General features: G+C 37.7%; 1 protein-coding gene across 2 annotated transcripts in view; it reads left to right on the top strand.

Moving 5' to 3' along the window:
• LRRC69 (leucine rich repeat containing 69) overlaps window positions 1–25,396 on the top strand; it is a 90,752-nt gene that overhangs the window by 39,787 nt on the left and 25,569 nt on the right. Inside the window, exon 5 of one of the 2 annotated variants that reach the window (XM_028109357.1) lies at window positions 1,115–1,186. The exons of the other annotated variant lie outside the window; for it this stretch is intronic. Within the exon in view, the coding sequence (XP_027965158.1) occupies window positions 1,115–1,186 (72 nt within the window). The remainder of the gene's footprint in view (window positions 1–1,114; window positions 1,187–25,396) is intronic. 2 annotated transcript variants of the gene reach the window in all.

Raw genomic sequence — 25,396 nt, 5'->3', positions numbered from 1 at the left:
TTTGGACTTCAAAAAATTTAAATGCTACTAAGTCCAGTCCTGAATTATTATGTAAAGAATGCCTATGATCATATGTCCTTGTACATTTAATATGATTCAGTCTATCATTGTTCTTTTTGGTCTGCATTATAAATGGTAAGGCATTATAGGAAATACTCATTTGCTTTGATAATGAACAAATTATGAATCATTTTCTGGTACATTATATTTAAAAATTTTTTTAAATTTATTTCTATATTTTTAATTTTTTAAAAGATTTTGTTTATTTACTTAGAAGAGAGAGCATGAGCATGAGGTGGGGAGGGGCAAAGGGAGAGAGAGAGGGAGAGAGAGAATCTCAGGCAGACCCCACGCTGAGCGTGGAACTTGACGCCGGGCTCCACATGGGGCTTGATCCCAGGACCCTGAGATCATGATCTGAGCTGAAATCAAGAGTTGGATACTTAACTGACTGAGCCACCCAGGAGTCCCTGGTACATTATAAATTATGTGTATGTCTGCACATGGGTGTGAACGTATATGCCCATTCAGTCACAGTGGGCATGTAGATAGAGACATTAACAGATTTTATTTTATTTTTATAAGGAAAGGATTGCGTTAGCACAGTGCTAAGCAAAAGGTAGTTGTGAAATAAATGCCTTTGGAATTGTTGATAGACCTTTTACATCTGTTTTCTGTTTCTCAAAAGTTCTTTGTATTTTAATTTTAGTAATGTCTACTAAGTTCTCACTATAAGGCCCTTCAGTAAGCACTTTCTGATTAGTAACTTATTTAATCCATTCAATAACCATATCAAAGTAAGAGCTTCCATTACCATTTTTGTTTTACAAATGGGGAAACTGAAGTGCAAAGAGATTAAGAAATTTGTCCATAGTTACATAGTGTCAGACGTCAGATCTGAACCTACAAATAGCCTAACTTTTGGCCACCATGTTATGTTGCCCTGGAGGAAATGGAGACCACAGAGAATCTGGCACCCCAGGACATAGGGATCTTAGGAGGTACTGAAGCATTGATCAGGTAATTAGGAAAGATGGTCAATCCCATCAAGTTTGAAGTTGGAAGCAATATTTTTAGATTTTTAAAAATCTCTCTCTTTTGTTTTCTGACACAGGGACTTTGTGATCTTATAAACCTAAGAATCCTAGACATAGCTGGAAATTTTATTCAGACATTTCCATCAGGAGTAAGTAGAGTCTACCTCTATTATAAATGAAATATAACTTTGTTTATATGCTATTGAGATTAGAAAAATATGAGCAGTCGTAAAACCTTGTAATTGGAACCTTGTATTATACAAATGACTCAAAGATTTTGTTTGTTCTAGAATTTCAAAACCTGTTCTCTCCCATTCCTTCCTATGTGTTCTCTGCCTGCTTAGATTGTTTGAACTAAGTGAACTCTGATTGCTATCATAAATATTTTAAATGTTTTTTATTTTATGCTGCTTTGGTCACCTCAGACTTTTTGGAAATATGACTTTCCAGAGCATACATTTTTATCCCTTGTAATTAATCCAAGGTGACACTTTTGTTAGTTGCTTTTGAGACATGAACAACGAAAAATATACTTTTTTCCCATTTGGAAATGAATTTTGACTTTACTGTATTTCAAAAAACTGAGGAACAGTTGGTCTTGGCAATGTTTGACTTTTGAGAAAGAAATGGCAGTTTTTCATACTGCATTTTTATACCCGAGCAAGCATAGTTCCACATGCAGGGTAATAATTAGAAGCTCATCAATCCAGAAGGTATTCAACAAATAGTTTTTGATCTGTTAAATACTTTTGCTGATTGATCAACTTCAAACTGAAATTTCAGTCCTTTTTACCCTTAGAAAAAATTTTTTTGCACTCAAGGCAACTCAAATGTGAAAAATGAGTGTAAAGTCTGTTTTAGAAAAAAATGTAGTTTTAATTGTGTTAAAATATATATAACATAAAATTTACCATTTTCACCATTTGTAAGTGTGCAGTTCTGCAGCACTAGGTATATATTCACAGTGTTGCACAGCCATCGCCAACTGTCTCCAGAAGTGTTTTGTCTTCTCCCACTAAAACTTTGTTCCCCTTAAACACTATCTCCCATTCCCCTCCCCTCCCAACCCCTTGCAGCCACCGTTCTACTTTCTGTCTCTACAAATTTGACAACTCTGGGAACCTCATTTAAGTATAGTATACCTCATGGAAACATACAATAATTTGTCCTTTTGTGACCGCATTTCATTTAACATGTCTTCAAAGATCATCTATGTTATAGCCTGTGTCAGAATTTCTTTCCTTCCTAAAGGCTGAATAATGTTCCATTGTACGTATCTGTTACACTTTGTTTATCCATTCATCTGTCAGTGGGCACTTGAGTTGCTTCCACCTTTCGGCTATAGAGAATCATGCTGCTATGAACACGGGTTGTACAACTGTCTCTTTGAGTTTCTATTTTCATTTCTTTGGGGTATATACCTAGAAGTGGAATTGCTGAGTCATATGGTAATGTTTACTTCTTTTGAAAAGTTTTTATTTAAATTCCAGTTCGTTAACATACAGCATAACATTCATTTCAGGTGTAAGTGCTCCTCACAACAAATGCACTGTGTAGGAATCACCAGATTATCTTCCAAACATACACAATTTTGAATGTTTAATGATTGGATGTTGTTGATATTGACCTGGTAAAGGCAATCAGGTCTTATCAGCCTGCAAGTCTTAGCTCACCTCTCTCTGCCCTGTGATGCCTTCCAGGTTTTCCAAAGCAGTCTTCCGGTGCCACCATTTCCGTGGGACCGTTAGAGTTTATACCAACCACATAGGAGAGTAATTCTTTTCAAGTCTGTCTTGCAGGTAGACGGTAAGCTAAGTAAACTACTGAGGTTTTTAGTCCCCTCGAAACAATTATTTTTAAATTTTTAAAAAAATCTTTTAAGCAGCGATCTTTCTCCAGCTCCTCTTTCCCTCAAGAGCCCAGTTATTTTTCAAATTGCAGTCATTTGAAGAAAAAGTTGACCTGACAAAAGTGAGAAAAAGTTTTAATGATGATCACCAGGGAGCATCATGACATTTGCCTTTGATGTGAAGTTTATAACAAAATATCTATAAAACATTCGCAGACCTAACAGAAAACTTCACATTTCTGTAACACTTGTGATCAGAATCCTCCGTTAGTCTAACTGCCTGAACTATCATGACTGTACTTTTCAGATTGAGAAATGGCACTAAAAGTTATATTTCTAAAGCAGTACTTCGCAATTATTTAGTAATTAGCAGATTTGCAAAGCAATTTTGCATGTTACTAAATATTTATAACAGTTTAATTCTAAATAGCCCATTGAAGAAGGCCAATCTGGTATTATTATTCCTGTTTAGCACTGAGGCTCCAGAGAAGTAATTTACTTAACAGCAGTTCCCCTTAGACTTAAGAGGGCATCAGAGTCCCTGGATGACTTGTGAAAAGGCAGAGGGCTGGCCCATACCTGTAGAGTTTCTGATTCAGTAGGTTGGGGAGCCCGAGAATTTGCGTTCCAGTTAAGTTCTCAGATGATACTGATGCTGCAAGTCTGGGGACCACACCTGGAGCACCCTGGGATGGAAATGTAGAGCAGTGATAGAGCTTGGATTTGCACTCAAGGTTTTCAGCTGCAAGCCCAGGGCTCTTCCCATATTAGAACTCTGCCTCTGATTAAAAAAAAAAAATACTGAGCAACAAATTCTTTGTCTCAGGAATGACAGGCAGGGACAGTCTCTGTTATGCTATACAAATAAATGAGACCTTTCTTTCATCTCACAGGGAGTTTGGGTCCTGAGAGCTTCCCTGTGTCTTCGCTAAAACGATGCTCAAGGAACACACCTTGAACAAATACAATACTTGTATGCTCTGGAAAATATTTTACAGAGAAACTAGGATTTTGGTTTGTGAACACAAGGAATGCCTATAAAGTTGGAAGCTGAGTTTTATATGTTGCTCCTCTTCAGCCACCCTGTGGATGCACTTGGTCAATGTATACCATTGACACCACTTCTTAAACATTTATTTATCAGCCAATCTAAACATTGAAGAGATTTTTAGCATATGACTTTAAACACTAAACTTTATTTTGGGGGAAGTTTGGTCAAATCCGTCATCATGTAACTTGTAATAGTCTCTAAGTTTTGTCTTTAAAAAGTTTCCCATTTGCATCAGGTGGTTGTATTTGGAAGTGGGGCTCAGGTCTAGGTAAAATATTTACAAGGACACATATAAATATGATAACTTATGGGAAAGTGCTTTGCTGAGGGTAGACATAGAGGAAAAATGCTTTAAAAGATATAAACCATAGCCAACCCGTCGTTTTCCACAATTGCTGTTTGCTTTCAGTTTCAAATTCATGATATTAATATTCATTTGAAGCCGTGGCCTCCATAAAGAGGTTCTGTGTCAGGGTTAAGAATCTTGAGTATTTGTATATGCCTAAGATCTGTAGGCATATAGTGTTTTCATAAGAAAAAAATACAAGGAGAAAAAGCCTCATGCAGTGGTGTTGTCATGAGAAAAATATGTTTGGACTATTTATGGGAGGGATAATAGTTATAGCACCTATTCCATTTTATCAGCGCCCCCCCCTTTTTTCCTTCAAGAATTCTTCAGAGTCATCATAAATCAAATTTGAGAACAGTGCAAACACTTTCCCCTTTCACAGTATGAGAAACACAGGAGAAAAAAATGTAAGTTAACTTTCTCAGAAACACAAATCATTTGAATGGCAAAGAGACTATTTGAATCCACTGTTCCCAAACAAAAATTAAATATGCCTAAGTTAGCAATTTACCAGTTGTGTGACCTTGAACACATAACTCAATCACTTTACGTTTCATTTTTTTCCCTATGGAAATTGGGGATATTAATAACACTTATAACATTGTTGGGAAAGGGCCTGACACAACAGTTGGTGTTCAGCAAATATAGAATGAATAAATGATTAAATGAGATTATCCGTATAAAGCTTTTACTGGTGCTTGGCCCATGGTAGATAGTAAATGTTATTTTCTTTTTATTTTAAAGTTTGGTCTGAGCTACCTGCCACTGAATCCATCCCAAATGCAGGGACACTTTTGCATGCTTTTGACACATGAGAGCGCCTGAATGATTTTAACTTGCCAAAAGCAGGATAATCACTGATCTGTAGGTGCAGGTATACTGGGGTGGGGGGAGGGTACAGTCTTATAGTACTTTACTATGCTTTCTGTTCTCCATGTGCTTTTTGCCAGAATAGGTTCCAAGTTATTTTCCTCTGCAGACCCATTTACAGTCTTCTGGCCTACCTTGGCTAAGCAATAAAACAGAACCAACAAACAATTTCCCCGAAGGGGGTCCTTCTTTCCCTGGATCTTCACCAGTGATTCTGTTTATTTCTGTCTCACCGTTTTGCCCTGTGGCTCACTTGCTCACTTGTTTTCTGATTGTCACACTGGATTCCTCTGAAAATAGGACCCCTCGTTACTGAACGCCCTTTACTGAAATTGTTGCCTACTACTTATCCTGATGTCCTTTCTTCCCTCGAATACCTTTAGTTTAAAATGGTTTCTCTATTTGTAGCTGATGCTGATTGATTTTGATCCATGCCAGTCTAAGCATATCTTGTTATGGTGTCCTGCATCTAGCATGGCACAGACTCTGGCTTAGTGTCACTTCAGTCTCATAGTTGTTTAATCCATAAAGCCTAAATATTTCACAAATGCTCCCAGTGTCTTTTGTTTTACTTTTCTGTGCTTAATTCAAAATCCAAGTGAAGAAAGGCATTTTATTTTTGAATGACTCTCATCGTTTACAAATGAGGTCACCTGTCTTCAATAGAATGCTTTTTCTATATGAGCAAGTACATACAAATATGTGCACTACACATAGGGAGGCCATTTAGCTTTGGATGGAGAGAAGTAGTACTGTGAAACTGACTGAACACATGGAGAATGGTTATATAAAATTTCAAAATGTCCATGATCAAAAATGTGCTTGAGTGATCAGAAGTGCGGTACAATCATGGGAAAGGAATTGCCTGGGAAAATGAAATTGTGATGTTTGTCTTGTATCAAAACTTCTGTCCAGAAACTCTGTTGCAAGATGTTTAGGAAGTAGCCTAAAAGTTTAAAACTGATGTGCAGGGAAGTGTCCATGAAGCTGTGTTCAAGGACATCTCCAGATGTCTCCACCATCTAGTGATTTGGTTTGAAGGATCCACTTTGCTCAGTAGCCCATGAGAAATTCCATTCCTCTACCTCATCTCCTATGCTTTTCTGCCTCTTGAACAGCAACATTAGAGATCCACGTTGTTCTTATTCCTGTGTCTATAGTTTATTTTCTGTCTCTGTTGAATATCAAGGAAAACTGTACCCTATCCTTGAAGCTCATTAAATCGTCTCTAAAATTTGACCTTAATTTGAAAAAAAGTATATTTTCTTTGGTTGTCGCTGCTGTCTTCAGTGGCTTAGTTTATTAGGAGATATACATTTAAAACAACATTCAGTGACCTTTAAAAAAAAATGGGATACAAGCCAATGCTTGCCGAATGAAAACCCCTTGTGGCCTCTGTGGTTTTATGTAAGTGATGTAAGCTTAGCTAATAGAGAATCAGTGAGTTCCAAAACTTGACTAAATGCCTTGCCTGTCACTACTTTTACGAGAATGAGATCATGTTTTCTGCTATTTCTTATATGGGGGGAGGCAGGGAGGAGAGTGTCGAATTATATGTGATTGCTTCTTTCACCTTTCGAATTCTAAAATTTCATGAGACAGACTTTTTGAGATGAAAAGCATAGAGAAAATTCATAAAATATTACCCTGGATGCAGTGAGGGTTTTGTTAAAACTCTAGCTCAAAAATTGAGGGCTCTGTTAAGTTACAGGTGTAACTGATATTCCTTGCTTAGCTAAAGTAAATAATCTGAGTTCTGCCATTTTACTTCTCTATGTGCTCTTCTCAGAATTAGGGATGGGCTGGTCCCTAATGACTGACTGTAACTGCTCTGGAGTACCCCGTTCCACATCGTGTGATGGGTGGTGTACAGTGTTTAACTGTCGCTGGTTACTCTTGGAAGTTTTATTTATTACTCTTGTTCTAGCCAAGTGGCTAAAGAGTGATTGAGGTGACAAAGGGGATGCATTTCATTCTCAAAATGTAGATCCCAAAATTTAGGTAACACACACTTCACTTGTTGAGAGAAAAGGAAGCATAGGGTTATTTGCTCATAGAGTCGAGTCAGGGCTACTGTTTTTTTCTGCTGTGTGATAAAAGCTGAGTTTAAATGATTTCAAAATGAGGGCCAGTGTTTTTCAAGGGGTAAACCTAATAAAAAATGAGAAAAATTTTAGAGAGACTTGGACTGAAATTCAGTAATGTAGTTCTTAGGCAGCCTATTTAAGCATTGATTTTGATTTAGATGGTGAGTTTTTTCTACTGCACACCCCTACCCCCAAATGTAAGCTCTATGAAAGTAGGGATTTTTGTCTTTTTTCATTGATGTATTCCCAACTCCTAGAACAGTGTGTCTTGCAAACTAGGCACCCAATAAATACTTGCTAAGTGCACAGATGGGTGGATGGATGGATTGGGTGGATATGGACTTTACCTAACAAACAAACATAACGGCTTTGTTCTGCTAGAAAAATCGAAACACTGATTGGTGAGAATGAGTAACGAAGAAGTTGGTCTAAGGCAGTAATATCCAACCAGAGAAGATTTTGCCCTTCGGCGACATTTGGCAGTATCTGGAGACATTTTTGGCTGTCGCAACTGAGGAATTGCGGTGGTTCTGTTAGCATATAGTGGGTGGAGGCTAGAGATCCTGCTAAATGTCCCATCATGTGCAGGACAGTCCCCTGTAACAAAGTATTATCTGGTCTAAAATGTCAATGTCTTGGTTTGGAAACCCTGGTTTTAAAGATTTACTATTTATTCCTCTGTGTTTTCCAGATTGTAATCCTTATAAAATATATCCTTATCAAATAAATTTGGGACTGCGTAAGAATCGGCATTGGTGCTTGTTAAAATTTTGATGTCTTGGCTTCGTGCTTATGTATTCTGAATTACATATGCTTTTTGCTTTAAAGTTGAATTTTCTTATATTAATGTGGCTTTATCAGCTACATTTATTTTGATTCATGCTTGCAGGATACATCTATTTTAATTCTTTGCTTTCAACCTTTCTGTATCCTTAGGTTTTGGATATATTTCTTATAAATAGCATATGACTCTTCATTTTAAGAAGTTCAGTGTGATAAACTTTGTCTTTAAATTGCAGCATTTAGTTCATCTAAATTTAATGTAGCTGCTGATTTATTTTGGGCTAGCTCAGTATCTTCCTGTATATTTGTAATCTGTTCCACTAACTCTGTGTTCCTTTTTCTCTCATCTCTTCTTTTGGTATGATTGGAAATTTTTGTGATTACATTTTTAAGAATCTTTGTAAGGCATTTTTATACAGTTTTGTTATTCTTTTAATTTACTACCTTAAAATTAAAAAAATCCTACTTGCTTTATGAAAGTGTATTATTAATTAATACTTACACCCTCCTCTTAGACAATGTAAAAACTACAACACTTTAACTCTATTTGTCGACCTCCATTCTTAGATATTTTGTGTGTACTATAATTTTGTATTTTAAATACAATTATATTTTAAATATAATTTTTTATTTTAAAAGGTTTTATTATTATTTTACACAGATAGTATTCATTTAGATTTATCTGCAGTTTTCACATTCTTGTTGTTATTCATTTCTTCCCATATCGCCAGTCTTCCTTTTGGGATTCTATATTTGTTTCCAGCTCAAATCACATTTTTTTAGTTCCCTTTGAGAATGAGCCTACCTGTGGTTCAGTTTCACAGTTTTTGTTTGAGTTAAACTATGTTTCTTTGAATTTGATTTTTGAAGAATAAATTTTACTGGGTATAGAATTTTAAATTGACAGTATTATATTTCACTACTTTCAAAACTTTATTCCATTGTCTTCTAGCTTCTATTGTTGCTGTTGAGAGGTCTGGGAGAAGTGTAGTTGTTGCTCCTCCTTAGGTAACCTGTTTTTCTTTTCCTGGCAACTTTATTTATTTATTTTTTTTTATAGATTTTATTTATTTATTTGAGAGAGAGAGAGAATGAGAGAGAGCACATGAGAGGGATTAGGGTCAGAGCGAGAAGCAGACTCCCTGCCGAGCAGGGAGCCCGATGCGGGACTCGATCCAGGGACTCCAGGATCATGACCTGAGCTGAAGGCAGTCGCTTAACCAACTGAGCCACCCAGGCGCCCTTCCTGGCAACTTTAAACATTTCCTCATTGTCTTTCATATCCTGCATTTCAAATAGGATGTGTCTAGATGTAAACTTCATTTTATTTATCCCACCTGGAATTTATTGGGCTTCTTAGATATGTAAATTAATGTCTTTCATTGTTTTTTGAAAAATTCTTAGGCATTGTCTTTTTCAGTATTGCTTCTTCCTCCCCCTTCTTTTGCAACTCTAATTTGCTACATGTTACAGCTTCTCACTGTATCTGTTTTTTGTCTTACCCTTCCCTCCCCCACTGTTTTCTCTCCTTTTGTCTCTATGCCTCATTCTAAATATTTCCTCCTGATGTATTTTACAATGGAATAATTTATTCTTTGGCTGTGTCTAATGTACTTTTAAACCCATCCATTAGGTTATTTCTTTCAGTTTTATTCAGTGGTACAATTTTTGGTTGGTCCTTTTTCATATCTACCATGTTACTTTTTTTTTCTTTTTAAAGGGGGGCTTGAATTCATGACCCTGAGGTCAAGACCTGAGCTGAGATCAGGAGTTGGATGCTCAACTGTCTGAGCCACCTAGGTGGTGCTACCATGTTCCTTTTTTTTTTTTTTTAAGGTTTTATTTATTTATTTGACAGAGTGAGAGAGCACAAGCAGGGAGAGCGGCAGAGGGAGAGGCAGAAGCAGACTCCCCACTGAGCAGAGAGCCCGATGTGGGACTCAATCCCAGGACCCTGAGATCATGACCCGAGCCGAAGGCAGATGCCCAACCAACTGAGTCACCCAGGTGCCCCCATGTTACTTTTTATATTTTTCAGTAATCTACTGAAAATTTTAAGCTTGGTTTTTATTTCCTGGAACATGTTAAGTATAGTTGTTTTAATGTTGGAGTCTGATAAATTCCATATTGGGAAGTACTTTTGGGTTGATTTCTGTTGTCTGTTGTTTGTGCAGTTTAATTTACCTGTATCAGTCAGAGTTCTCCAGAGAAATGCTATTCAACCCAGTGCACTATCTTTTCTTTTTATGTGCTTAGTGATATATATATAGATGAATATTCTCTCTCTCTGTGTATATAAATGCACCCACATATATGTATATATATTGAACACATGTATTTATTAAAGTGTAGTTGACACACAATATTATATTAGTTGCAGGTGTACAACATAGTGATATTACTGTATAATGCTATAATGCTTGGTTATATTTGATTATATTTAGGACATTGGATTTGAAAAACTATTTTTGAGAATAACTTGAGGCCTCAGATGCTGTAACTTCCTAGAGACATTTTCTTCTGCCACTTTGACAGTGATGTAATGGCACCCTTTAGTACAATGGAAATAAAAATATGGTGTCACTTTAGTTTCAATGCTTAAGAGTCACCCAGAATAGTCAAAGTTGGACTGCTATCCAGTGGAGTGGGTATTTTTTTATTTACCCTTATTCCTAGGTGAAAATTTCTTTCTGGTCTCAGGGGAAAAATTGTGAGACTTCTTTCTCAGGAAAAAAAATGTGAGACTCAAATCTTTGGATATTTATGTGCTCCTAGATCCTGTCTTGGTTTTTCTGTTGGTCTTTTATGTTCTTTGATGCCTTGAAGATTTCTGATATATATTTATGTTTATTGAGATATTTTGTCTGAATTACCTTTTTTTCCATTACTGGATTTGTAAGTTTTTGATAGATTTCATTAAGACAGTAAGAAAACTTGAGTGACTTCATTCCAAAAAAACTCAGTTACCTTCTTCAACAGCCAATGCATTTCCTTTTCCTTAATGATCACTTCTGCTTGTTTCTAGGACTCTTCTGCAGGTATCAGAATATGAAGTAGCAAAGTACTCTAACTTTGACTCACTCAAACCATTCTCTTGCTGTTAAATAGATACTAGGTATGGTTCTCTGGTTAAGAGGTATGTATGGTCTCCTTATTTCCTGCCTTCCTGAGGAAATAGTCTTCCCTCATCTCTGCATGCCCGGTTTTTCTATGTCGTTATAGGTCTCAGATCAGGTATCAACTTCTCAGGAAAGCCTTCCCGGGATGCCCAATCAAAGTAGCCATCTCATTACTCTATTATCTCAATTCTTAAAATTTTCTTTATGGGACTGTTATAAATGTATGTTTATTTGTTCACTTGCTTATTGTATGTCTTTATCCACAATCCATTCTTTTATGCCCAAGGGAATGTAAATTCCCATGAAAGCAGAATGCTTGTCTGTTTATTCATTACTGTGTTCTTATTTAGCACCCTGAATATATCATGCTAGTCCTTTCTGGCCTGCCAGGTCTCTGTGAATTGGTCTGCTGCCAGTCTAATATTTCTACCCTTGTAGGTTACAGACCTCTTGTCCCCAGCTGCTTTCAGGATTTTCTCTTTGTCTCTGAGATTTGCAGGCTTCACTATTATATGTCAAAGTGTTGACCTATTTTTAATGATTTTGAGGGAGGTTCTCTGTGCCTCCTGGACTTGAATGCCTGTTTCCTTCCCCAGATTAGGGAAGTTCTCAGCTATAATTTGTTCCAATATACCTCTGCCCCTCTCTCTCTTTCCTCTTCTTCTGATATCCCAATTATTCTAATATTGTTTCACTTTATGGTATCACTTATCTCTCAAATTCCCCCCTTGTGATCCAGTAGTTGTTTATCTCTCTTTTTCTCAGCTTCTTTGTTTCCCATCATTTGGTCTTCTCTATCACTAATTCTCTCTTCTGCCTCATTTATCCTAGCAGTTAGAGCCTCCATTTTTTATTGCATCTCATTAATAGCCCATTTGATTTTGACATGATTAAGATTTTAGTTCTTTTATTTCTCCAGAAAGGGATTCTCTAGAATCTTCCATGTTTTTTTCAAGCCCAGCTAGTGTCTTTATAATCGTTATTCTGAACTCTAGTTCTGACATTTTACTTATATCCATACTGATTAAGTCCCTGGCAGTCAGTACTACCTCTTGTTCTCTTTTTTGAGGCATCATTCTTGTTGATGTGGGTGTGCTGCCAAAGCAAGGACCCTTTGTCATGGAGCAAACACACATACCTGGCCCAAGAGTCTGAGAAGCTGAAGGATCCCAGCAAGGTGGAGGTGTGGTAGGCCTGTTGCTGCACACCCAGGAGGTGAGCCAGCAGATAACCCCATTACTATGTTCTTACTGCCTAGAGGAGTGCTTGGCAGATGGTAATGTAAGCTTTTATCTCATGACCCTGAGATTAAGAGTTGCGCGCTCTACCTACTGAGACAGCCAGGCACCCCTGAGAAATTACAGTTTGAGAATCCTCATCTTTTTCATATTTTTGAACTCTCATTTTATTTGCCACAATTTATAAGTCTTCTATCATAAGCCACCTGAAGTTCTTGGAAGGTAATTGATAATATATTAAAATACAAACCAAAACAAAAATAAAAACCTAAGCGCTGGCTGAGTAGGTATCCCAGGAGACTTCCATAGCTCCTTATATTAAGTTACAGAGCATTTAACATTTTATTTATAATCAGCAGTGAGGGTAGGAGGGAAGGGGGTCACTTTTCTCATTATTTATAAGACTTTTATGAGGCAAGCATCAAATAAATTTATAGAAAACTACTCACTGTATAAATGTTAGCTTTCTCTCACTTTTTTTTCCCCTCTAAGTGCCCATATGCAAAAAATCACAATAGTGTGCAGAGAAGGTATAATGGGGAGATAGGTATGTATAGTGATTAGGGACAGTAAAGACTCAAGGTTCTGGAACATAATGAAGGGAAAATAATCACTTGTGTATCAAGAAGACAATTACTCAGAGGTGTCAGGGAACTCGGCCCAGAAAGTGGTTCTTTCATATGCTAATACCAGGGCAGCTTCCCTTTAGGAAGTTCTGGCAAGAAACTGCCCCAGACTAGATAGAGTCTGAGGGGAAGAACCAGCAGGGGTGGGCAAAGGCCATCATGGGAGGCATGCTCTTCCATTTGTGAATGTATTGTTATATTGTTAGTAAGAGTTTTGTCTACCTGGGTCACAGATGCTTGCTGGAAACAATATCATGCTAAGGAAGATATATAAAAGTTACTATGTAAAAACAAAAAGTGATAACTAATATTTTTTGAAAACTATGTGTTTGGTTTTGTGTTAAGCACTTTAGAAACATCATCTTGTTTAATCCTCACTATAGGTCTGTGAGATGGGTACTATTGCTATTCCCATTTTACAGATGAGAAAATTGAGGCTGTGGAAAGAGATTAATGCACCTATAACAGAGCTGAAATTCAAACCTAGGCCACTTCAAAGTCCAAATATTCTTAATTACTGGTAGTAATTTATATAACTATACCATGCTTTATTATTATAGATTGTTTCTATTTGTCAAGATTGTATATTCTTTTGATTTTTGTGGAAGGCGTGTTGAACTAGCCAGAGAAAGGTCTGATCTCTGAAGCCTGCTATACTCCTGTAGGCTCTGGCTAACTTTAGAAAATTGAAGTCAAGACCTCTGGAAATGTGTTCTTTAGGAGAACTAAAAGCATAGTTTCATTTGAGATGAGGAGTGGAGATTAGCAGTTAACTCTGCAAGCTCTTGCTTTTTGTGCCTAGTAATTAGGAGGAACAATTGGTAACATCTGAAGTCCCTCTACAAAAGGAAGCTCTAACCTACTATTGAGGGAAAGAAAACATACTGGGGTTGGAGCATATTTTTATTTATTTATTTATTTTTAAAGATTTTATTTATTCATTTGAGACACAGAGATAGAGAGAGCATGAGCAGGGGGAGAGCAGAGGGAGAGGGAGAAGCAGGCTCCCTACTGAGCCAGGAGCCTTATGTGGGGCTCGATCCCAGGACCCTGGGATCATGACCTGAGCTGAAGTCAGATGCTTAACCATCTGAGCCACCCAGGTGCCCTGGAGCATATTTTTAGATACCATGTGGGAGAGTCTGTTGCTGGCATTCCTGGATTAAAGGGGGGGAACTTCAAAGAAACTGCAGGTGTGACTTTCTAGAAGGGTAGACTAAAGAGAAAGCAGAGCTATAAATCAAGAAAATAATTCCAGCCTGAAGACACTGGATTTGTAGAAGACTTAAGGCAGCTAAGCGGTGCAGTGGTTACCGGGGAAGCCACTCGCAGGTGGGGAGACAGTAGGTGACATTGACGAAGGTTGAGTGTGTCACTGTGGGGACACTTGATATTACAGTTCTTTGTTTCAGAGTATAAACATTTTGCTTTTAATAATACAAATAATGCTGGCTGCTGTGATAACAGACTGAGCTGGCAAGTGTAAGACGTCAGAAACCTAGTTAGTGCTTTATACGTTATAGTAGTCCTGACTCCTGTCTTTGTTTTTCACCAGTAAAGCACAAGCATGTGCCCCCGCCCACACTATGACAGTGGTGTCAGATTGCCACCGTGATGTGAAGGCTCTAGAGATGTGATGCCAGATGTCACTGCTGCTGCCTCCCCTACTTTTGTCAAAGGTTATCCCTTACAGATCTACGTGCCCCCTGGGCAATCTGACCCAGACTATGAGAGAATGAATGTGGGGAGGGGGATGGGGGATACTAAATGGAAAAAATATATAACCTATGCGTACCTGAGGGGGTATTGTTAGAAATCTAGTTAAAGCTAGCAATTTTTTCAACTTTATGGCAGGAAGAACAGTTATAATGTATGCTTATGGATCAAATATACACTCTGTAAAGCAAGAACAAAATAAAGTGAAACAAGCATGTAGCTTGCGTTTAATATGGAAGAGGCCATTTTATGAAACTATTTTACAGCACTCCCATGTAATTTTTATTCAGGTATTCAGTGTTTTGGAGTACAAGTTCCACTGAATGTCCCCTGGGGAATAATAAGTAGAGTCGTCCAGCACTAACTGTCCTCATATAAAAAGAACAAGAGGATTTATGCGTCTTTGGAGTAAGCCCAGGACTGTCAACCAGGCGCTGTCTTTCAATAAAACCTCTGCCCCTGCCCATTTTCATAGACACAGAGCTGGTTATAAATTCTGCTGTTCCCTTTTCTCCACCTACACCCTGGTGATCTTGCCTGATTTGCTTGCTGAATAGCCACAATTTTTAGTTACTGGTTTGCCCCACCCTTGTTGAGCCACATGTGATCCTTGTTCAAAAATTTAGAGATTTGGAAAGTGGAGAAAGCAAGAGGAGGGCACCATGCTGAAGACTCAGAGTCCCACAGAAACAGCAAAATAAGGACAGCTCCTAGGGAGAGAAGTCTGGGTAACTCATGTAAGTGCTTTCAGCATAAATAGACAAGGAAGTGGGATGGGAAGGAGATACCCAGTGGTGTTAAATGTTTGACAACTAGCTCTCTTTGTGGCATCCGCCAGGGTCCGTGGGGTAAATACTCCCACAGCCTGTATCAGGTTCCCAGCATGATATCACTGGAAGCCAGGTTGAACATTGATGCTCATAATTGGTTTTCCTGATCTGGTACCAGTCAGCAAATCAATGGCAGTAAGCTTGGCACCACTGTTATAGAATTTAAAGAGATTGTATGTCTTTCTTTTGTGCCAGAGATTCTTAATATATTAGCTTTGTTATTTACAAGCTGTCTATTCTTGGGTAGAGATCCTTCAATTCACTTAGTCTCATTTCCTTACTATTAATTCATTTATTAAATATATATTTACATATCTTTTATATGCTAGGAACTATTGTTCTAGGCATTCTGGATACAGAGGCAAATAAAATAAACTCTGTACCCTCTTGAATCTTATATTCTAGAGGGGAAGACATAATAAGCAAATACACAAAAAATATAATTTTAGGTAGTTCATGAAGAAAGCACACAGGGCATTATAAGCCCAGAAGGGGAGATTTTATGGATTATTTTTTTGTGCACTGCTCTATTCTCAGTGCTTACACCACTGCAAGAACAAATCAGCATAAAGGAGGGTCTGCTACTCTAAGCGCGGCTGACATGTGATCAGAGAGACTGGAATGATATAGAAGAACCCATGCGGCAGGTGCTGCTGGGAAGCTGGTTGAAGGCTCCATCTCAAACCCTCTTCTCTTGAACTACTTTTGTGGGGAGTGACCATGTGTCACAGTTCTGGCCAGAGAAAAATAAATGGAAATCTTTTGGGTGGGGTTTCTGGAAAACTTTTATTATTATTGTTTTATTATTAACTAATATTAATAGTTGTCAGGAGATACTTCTTCAAAGCTTCCAACACTTACATGTGAAAACAGAAAGCAACACAATGCTTAGAAAAAATCTACCATTTTATAAGTATTCTTCTTTTTGTCTACAAACTTCAGTATACAAGCAAATTGTTGAAGAGTCAATTGATTGAGTTTTCTAAAACAAAGGAACATGTGAACATGTATGTGTGAACATGTGTAATAAAAAAATAAATAACAGTAGTGAATGCTCTAAGCACCCTAACCAAGAGAGGATATATGAAAAAAAGAATTTGGGTTTTAAGTTCCTATAGCTGAACCAGTGTTTCTCAACTTGTCCCCCTTTTGCCAGAAGCTTTTTAGACATTTTTTCCCCTAATAACTTGTCCCCCACCCCATTACATTTTAGCACTGGAGAGAAACTGTACATATGTTTATATTGTCAGGTAGGATTGAGTTTTGGAGGGCCACGAGCCACTGTAATAATATCTAAGATTATTTTGCCTCCTCCATAAACCAATTTTCACCTCCTTGAGGATCATATCAGCCCTCACTATTGAAATGCATGAGCCGAACCAGCACAGAACTTGAAAACATATCTCTTACAGTCTTCCTTTTATACCTCATGGGCCAGATATGTGGGAGAGTTTTCAAACTTCTGAGAGAATCTCAGAATCAGCACAGATGTTGAGATAGCTTTCTTGAAATCCTTGAAATACTTTTAGTCCTGGGAAAATTTTATCCACTTTGGGAAGCTGTATTTTCAGTCTTTCAACCCAGTACAGAAAGAGTCTATATCCTGTTGCCATTCCCAAATGCATCTTCTGAAAGTTTGCAGATCAGAAATCAGAATTAGGGTGATGTGAGTTTGATCATTTTGGAAAAAAAATTGGGAATTTCTTTTCACTGTGAATTATTTGGAAAATAGAGATAAACAAAACAAAACAAAAAAAGCAAAATTACCCACAATCTAAGCATGCTGGGCTGGGGGAGGGTGGAATGCTCATACCTTAACATGTTGGTTTATTTTTTTCCTATTCTTCCAGGTTTTTTTTTAAGGTCTATGAATGCATGTGTATATGTGCAGATACAGATTTTTATAAAAAAATGGAATATTCAGACATGCTAATGTGTTCGTATTATTAGTATTACTTGTACATATTAGTGTATTATTCATATGTACATGTTTTATAATATGCTTTTCAACTTCTATTGTAAACATTTCCCCATTGCTTGAAGTATTTTCCTACCTATTTCTTTCTTTCTTCTTTCCCCCCGCCCCCATTGGGTATCTAGATTTATTGTGGAAATTTGACTAAATTATTGAATATTCTTTTATCTTGGCCAATTTGTGCTAACTTTAAAAAATTATAGTTGACATTAACTTCAGGGGTACAATGTTACATTAGTTTCAGGTGTATGACATAGTCATTCGATGTTACCTATTTCTAATGGGTGGGTGCATCATATTGATATTGTTTATATTTAAGCAGTCTCCTGTTTTTTGACAGGTGGGAGATTTCAGACTTCTTGCCACAATTAAAATGCTTCAGTGAATGTCATTGTAACTAATCTTTGTACATACCATTAGTTACTCCCTCAGGAAAGATTCATTGAAATGTAATTGCTAGATCCAAATTATGCATACTTTTACTGCTTTGATAAATGTTGTCAAATTTTGCTTCAGAAAGCTTGACATTTCCAAGTTTTAAAACTGGTTCTTATTCTTGCTTTACCTAGGCAGTATTTCACATATCTCTTTAAAAATATTAATTATACTAATTACTTTAGAGTCCAGTCCTATTAGCTCTGTTTCTTCTGATATAAGTTCTTGCCTCTATTATTTCCAATGGTAGTGACACTCAGTGATTTTCAGGTCATTTATTTTTAAACTTTCATCTTATTTTTGAATTTGGGACACTTGAGATTTCCTGAAAGCTGGCAGCTGTCTTTGCAGTTCACTTTATGGGAGAAGATAAAGTTCTTAAAGAGTTTGTGTTGGTCAGTAACAGTAGAGAAATGGTTGAGAATATATTCCCACAGGTGTAATGCATTCTGATAGCTGCTCATTCTTCCCCGGTGTTGCCAGCCACTCAGGGTCCCTCTCACCTCTCTCTATTCAAAGCACTGCTCCTATTAAGCTATGGGTGTGTGGGATTCAGGGAAAGGAGGTATGGAGGTGGGAGGTGGAGTGTGGCCGTGTGATAAGAATGTGTGGATGAATCCATAGTATCTGCCAGCTTCTTAGTGTGGTAATCCTCCTGTCTGTTGTTTCACTACCTGTTCTTTTCTGGAGACCTCTACTACCTCTGTGTACTGTTCCTCAGTTCCATTTTTTTTTGTGTGTGGAAATTTCCCCCTGGGCTTCCATTGCATCCTGGGTTGATACTTCTTTCTTCAGATGATAACTGTTTATAGGTAGTTTCTGTTCCTGTGAGAATTTCTCTTCCTGTTCTTAAGTGGCTATTTTTTATTTTAAAAGGTATCTTTGTGTCATTTCTAGGATTTGTCATGGGAGAGGGATATTGCTGATTGTGCTTAGTTTTACCATCTTGAAACTAGAAGTACTTATATCAGTTTGCTAATACATTTGCGCATGTGGAAATGCCTTTACCCTTGTCTGGTAGCACTTAAATGAAACAAAGTATTGGGGTAAGAAAAGGAAGACAAAATAATGGCTGATCTTAATAAGCCAGAAGAACAATTAATGTGACTTGCCTATTGTAGACAACGGACTACATGTTGGTGTAGTACCTAATTTTTCTAGAATGCTTCAAAGTTTACCACATACTTTATACTTCCTCATTTGACCTTCACAATTAGTAAGATAGATATTGTTATATTTATACATGAAGAACAGGCTCAGATACTTTAAATGGCTTGTGTAAAGAGATTGTGTGGAGGAAATGGATTTGATCCCAGTCCCCAGCCTTTAAGACCATGCTTTCTCTGTTCTGCAACTAAGTAAAGATTTAGTTATAGGAAAAGCTTAAAAGAAAGGGTATTTTAGTTAAAATAACAGACTTAAGGGAAGGTAAAGGAAAGCATTCAAGAATTCTTGAAACATTGATATCTAATTTGAGTAAAGGACAACAAAGATATGTAGAGTGGAATTAAAGGTGTTTTACCTTTAGATGCTTTATTTAAAACCACATTGGGACTTGCATGAAAACCAAGGCAGAAGCTACAAACTGGCATTCTTTCTGCATTTCTCATCATGAATCTGGCCACTAAAATTTTAATTTCCTGTCAGAATAAAAAGAATGGAAGACCGAATATCTCACAATTGGTTTTTAAACCATAAACAGCTTTCACAAAATCTTTGAATATCTTTCTTCTGGTTCAGTACTCTGAATTGTTGTCTGGTCTGAATAAATCTTAATATGTAATTCTTTAGTTTAAATTGTAGACTATCCCAGGGCAGAGGTTAGGGACTTTGATTTCTTTGTTATTCCCCAAGGAAAGTGCCTTTTATAAAAGTTTGGTTACTGCTGATGACTGCTTTTTATCTGTAACCAGATCTGTGAGGTTTAGAAATATGGATGAAAGAATATCGTAAGGTATATGGCTTCCCTGTCCAGTGGAGAGGTACTAATTATTACATAATTTGCTTTCAGAAGCCTGAAACTGTTTCTAAAGAGTGAGTATTTGAAAGTCTTAAACAGATTGAGAGAAGGGAGGAGTAGATTTTTATGTTTTGCAAAGAAGGATTTGAAGAAAAGCACCCAGGAAGGTTAGTTGGAGTAATTTAGAAACAGTGGAGAGAATTGTTTATCTGCTGAAGGTGGGACAAAAGAATTCTATGACATGTTGAAATTGGTGTGCATGATTTCTTTTGGCTCTTTGGTTGCAACATAAATAGAATTTAACTAAAGTTACATAGGGAAGAGTAAGGAGAATCTCATGGGGATTCAAGCAGGAGCTACGGTAAGGTTAGGCGGAGCTCAGAGGATTGGAGTGAATGTTTTCAGTTCAGGTTGCTGCTGAGATCTTCAGCAGCATGAGGATGAACCATTAGGTCATCACACTTGTTGGTATAATGTTGATATGTTGTTATAATGTAGCCATATTCCAAATGTTGCTCTGTTTATACCTTGTTTCTGGTCTCCTATGAGATCAGCATACACATAACCTACTGTGGAGTTTGCAGCAACTTGACATAATAACTGTTTTATTCCAGCTTCCAGAACTCAGTTGCAAATTATTTCCATGTTTCTTGGTTTAAATTCCCAAAAGAGTGTATGATTAGGCAAGTCTGTTGGATCGCATATGATTGGATCAGGCCTATGATTAGCTTTCTTTGGCTCAGGAGTCAAGCCCCTGTTTAAGTGTCCAAGTAGTAGAATCATTCCATGTAAAATCTATAGGTGGCAGGGTCCCTGGCTAGTGGTGAAAGGTGGGGCTTGGAGCAGCATCAGCAGAGTAGGAAAAGTTTGGTGGTCCTAGTATATGTTTAATGGAGCTGAAATTTAAACAAGGCAATTTGATTACCAAGTCTGTCTTCCTAGACCCATGCTTGTTATAAACTGAGTCTTGCACTAGGAATTCGGGATATAATGGTGAGGAACCAGATGGGGTCTCTGCTTTCTCAGAGCTGTAGTATAGTGGGAAAACATATTGATCAACTAATTAACATTATGAATATGTAATTACAAACTGAAATCCGTCCACTAAAAGGAAGAACCCCTGGTCTATGAGAGAGAGAGCAGTAGTCAACAGGTAGGTTAGGGAAGGCTTCCAGGAGGAAGTAACATAAGCTGAGAGCTGAAGAGTAAGTAGAAATCATTTAGGTGAAAGGAAAAGACACATTTCAGACAGAGTAAACAGTGTGTGGAAAGGGCTTGGGAAGGAACATGGATGTTCAGGGACCTGGAAAGAATGTAGTGTGGCTGGAGCTCAGAGATTGGACGGAAAGAGACCATGGCCAAAGAATATAGGGTATGTGTAAGGATTTTTATCTTTATTTGAAGGGCAACACAAATTTCAAAGGATTTTAGGCAGGGGGTGATATAATCAGATTTGCATTTTGAAAAGATCATTTTGTCTGAAGGGTGGAAGATCTATTGGAGGACACCAGAGCGAATGTTGGGTACACTTCAGGTAGACTCTTTCTGAAGCCAAGTAAAAAATTATGGTAACTTGGTCTAAGGTGGTAGCAGTAGGAGTGGAAAGACTTGAACAGATTCAAGAGACATTTAAGAGGTAAATTTGGAAATGGTGATGGGTTGTAAGCTTTCTATGGTCTAGGATAGAAAAATGCTGGGAAAAGACCAAGCTTAGGAGAGCAGATCATGAGTTCAATCTTGGACATGGTGAGTTTCACTTGTGTTTAAGACATGAAAGTGAAGATTTTGAGTAAGCAGTTGGCTATCAGATGTGGAATCAGAGTCATTGGCTTAGAGATTTAATTGAAATTGTGGATGTGGGTAAAATTGCCTAGGGAAAAGAAAATAAAGTAAAAAGAGAATGTGGTGGGCTCTGTGGAGAACTATTTCATGGTTGGGCAAAGAATGATAGGCCAACAAAGAAAAAGCCGAGTTAATGTTGGCTAGCATGCTGAGTAGAGAAGAATTTCTGGCAACCCCTGAGGGCATTTTGGAAGGTGGTGACTGTGATTCCTGTCTAACATGCAGTGTGATTCTGCAAATGGGACTTATTTGCTTGAGTGCAGAGACAGGGAAAACTGATGGCAGGGATGACCCAGGGTTAGGTTTTCTTAAACACAGGTAGTGAAAATGCAGAGGGCCAGGGGATTCAGGTATGTCATATAATTTACCAGACATTTTTTTTAATATAGGAGACTCTTTTAAAATTTTAAGTAATTCTGAGAAACACATTTTGTGCATAAATATTTGTTCCTATTTCAAATATTTATTTTGGGCGAATTCCTTCAAGTAGAATTAACAAAGAGAAAGAATGACTTTCAGGCTTTTTGATGACATTGCAAATTTGTTTATAAGCAGATTGCCCTAATCTTGTTTACATTGGGCAGTGGGTGTTCTGATGTTTATTTTTATTTTTCAAATTTTTTTTCTTTAGATGTTTCTAAGAAGCTACTTTATTTATTTTTACTGAAGTATAATTAACATACAGTGTTATCTTAGCTTCAGGTGTACAATATAATGATTCAGCATTTCTGTACATTACTCAGTGCTCATCATCATAAGTGGGCTCTTAAACCCCTTTATTTTTCCCATCTCCTCACACACCTCCTAATTTTTATTTTTTGCATTTTGACTGGCAAAATAAATGTATTCCCCAAATTCTTCGTTTTTGTTACTCTCTTTCAGCTGCTTTGTATCTTGAGGAATTTTCTTTGGTTAAGGTAATTAGCTCATACATGTGAGAAGTCTTTCTATTGTTTTTGCATGTTAATGAAAACTTGTCTGGATTTCGAATCCATGGGTCATCAGGATTTTCCCTCTCAAATGGCTAACTGTAAGATTACATTTTTTTTTTTCTGAATTTTAATGGTATGGACAAGTCTGAGAGCAGAGTGCTAAAAAGTGGGAAGTGCAAATGATCCGAGGTGAAGAATGTGTGGAAAGAAAGCCAATGTTGCCAGAATGGAGACTGGGATAGAGAAAGTGAGAGTGAGGGCTAGGGGTCAAAGATTGGGTCAAAGATAGTGCAGGGTCCAATCATAAGAGTACTATAGGCCAGTGTGAGGAGTTTGCATTTCATCTTGAGTGAGATGAGAACCACTGGATGATTTTGAGCAAGGGAGTGATATGATGTAATTTACATTGTAAGGCGATCACACTGTTGAGGATGGAACACTCAGGGCCTGTGGAAAGAGAAGCCTCTTCCTCTGCTGGTTCTCAGGTGGTTCGAAGACAGAAGTGGGGTCTAAAGCAGGGGTGGGGTGGGGATTGTGAGGAGAGACAGACAAGCCCTTGTAGACCAGTTGTTCTTTTTACAGTGATGTTTAAATCAAGAGGACTGAAGAGGACGCTAGAGCCATTGTCCCATCAGGTTAAGGCCCAGTGTATTGAAGGCAGGAAGGGGCCTGGGCTTGGGGCTTTGGCCACTTCTCCCTGGCCAGAATTGAGGAAGGGGTGTGTGTGTGTGTTTAGAGCTGGAGAGGTTAGTAATCTCCTTTCCTCTAGTTCTCTCTTGGCCTGCCCTCTTCAACTCCTTCTAAGTGTCTTCTCTAGGGACAAGTATCCAGCTGATACTGAAGGATCCTGACTTTGGGTCACTTTATGCCTATTTCCACTCCCACTCCCAGAATAGAGTTTTTGGCTTTCTTATGTTCAAATGTTATCATCAGCCTACTCATTATACAATTCTAATTAGATATGAAGTTTATCATATATTTTCTTAAATTTCTCATTGGTTACATTTCTTATTTCTGTCCTTTTTAGAATTGTTCATATATTTTTTGAATGCCACAGCCTGACACTTAAGATCTTATCCTCTTTACAAGTTGGGCTTTAGCTTATTTAGAAATTCTAATTTCTTGCTAACAGGAACCCACGAGCTTTGGGATGGTCCAAAGAGCCCATGGTAATTTGCTGTTAGCCTACTTATCAGTTCTATTTTAGCCAATGTGAAATCTCAGCCTCCTTTTTTCTTGTTTACTTTAACAATGTTCTTGCTAAACCAGACCCTTCTGATCTCCCTTATTACTTTAGTCTGAAGCAACAGAAGGACCTGTTGAATTTATACATTGTTCCTGAGGCCTGGGGCTTTGGAGGAACAGTTACAATTGACCACCTCTGGAGAAGAAGGCCTTTGAAAATTTTGAGGTCTTAGGGAGAGCTGTGTGTGCCTGGGGTTTCTGAGAAGACATTTGTTAATTTACCAGTTATTTACTGGGCATCAGCTGTGTTCTAAGTACTGAATTTAGAGGTTGCATTACATAGGCACTTAAGATGTGGTTCTTAAAGAGACCAAAGCCTGAGAGATGAAGATAGACTTTTCAATAACGATTGTTTCATAGTATTAAAGGTGGTATGATTAATATATAAGGCCCAGGGATTAGAAATGGAAACATTTGGTAGAAGCCGGAGAAGCTTAGGTGGGTAACATTTTCATCTTGAAGAAGAGGTAATCCAGGAATGGGGTGAGTAGAAGGCACAGCATGAGTAATAACTGTGAGATAAGACACAGGCCTCTTGTGAGACCCCTAAGCACCTTAGGATGACTGGCGTATAAGGGTGAAGGTTGGGCTTACCAGGATATAGGGTTGGAGAAACTGGCCGAGAAAACCCAATTATGATATACTAGGGCTTTTGAGTTTATTCTGTGGACAAAAGAGAACATTGAAAAGTGTTAAGCAGGATTGTATTATGATCATATTCTCATTTTAAAAGACAACTTTGGCAGCAAAGTTTGCATGGAGACTAATTTGAGTACTGTTGATGAGGGCCTTAATCATATAAGGTGAGGGCCTTAATCAAGGCAGAGGGCCTTAATCAAGGTAGAGGGTTAGTGGCTGGGGTTGGGAGTAGGAGGAGATTCTGCAGAGGTAGTGAGGAGAGAAAAAAGCTGTAACAACGTTTTATTAAACAGAAGAGAATGCAGCTAATTGTGCTACTGGAGTGATGACAATGATCAAAAATATTGTCCTAGTAAGAAGCAAGGCTGACCGGAAACCCAGTAGTGCACATAGAGAGAGGGTATGAAAAAAATGTTGCTCTGGGGAATATTCAGAGTGGACATTGAGAAATTGTGTGACTTCAGGTTATTGAAACTTACCTGCTCAAAACACATGCTAGTGAATTTCATTAATTAATGTCCTTTCATGAGGATAACTTCTTTCTGAAATATTTTGTGTAGCAAGATAGCAAACTGAGTCGCTCATTACCATGTATGATGGAAGGGTAGTGACAGGGTTTGAAGGAAGAGAAGCATGACCCCTAAAGAGAAATGTATGCCCTTTGAACCATGGTCAGATTTGAAATGAGGTTCATATATGTTAACAATACTTACATATAGCAAGGTATTCAAGTTTGTATCTGTTTGAAAAAGGGCCATGAGTTTTGATATAAATTATGGAGTGTTCTTTAGGACAGAAAGGAAAAAATGATAT

The sequence above is a fragment of the Eumetopias jubatus genome, unplaced genomic scaffold (genome assembly GCF_037043125.1).
Source record: "Eumetopias jubatus isolate StellerSeaLion01/CBP00866 unplaced genomic scaffold, mEumJub1_p1.0 scaffold_4, whole genome shotgun sequence".
NCBI lineage: Eukaryota > Metazoa > Chordata > Mammalia > Carnivora > Otariidae > Eumetopias > Eumetopias jubatus.
The sequence above is the reverse complement of the archived record's forward strand: the minus strand, read 5'-3'. Positions and strand labels throughout refer to the sequence as shown.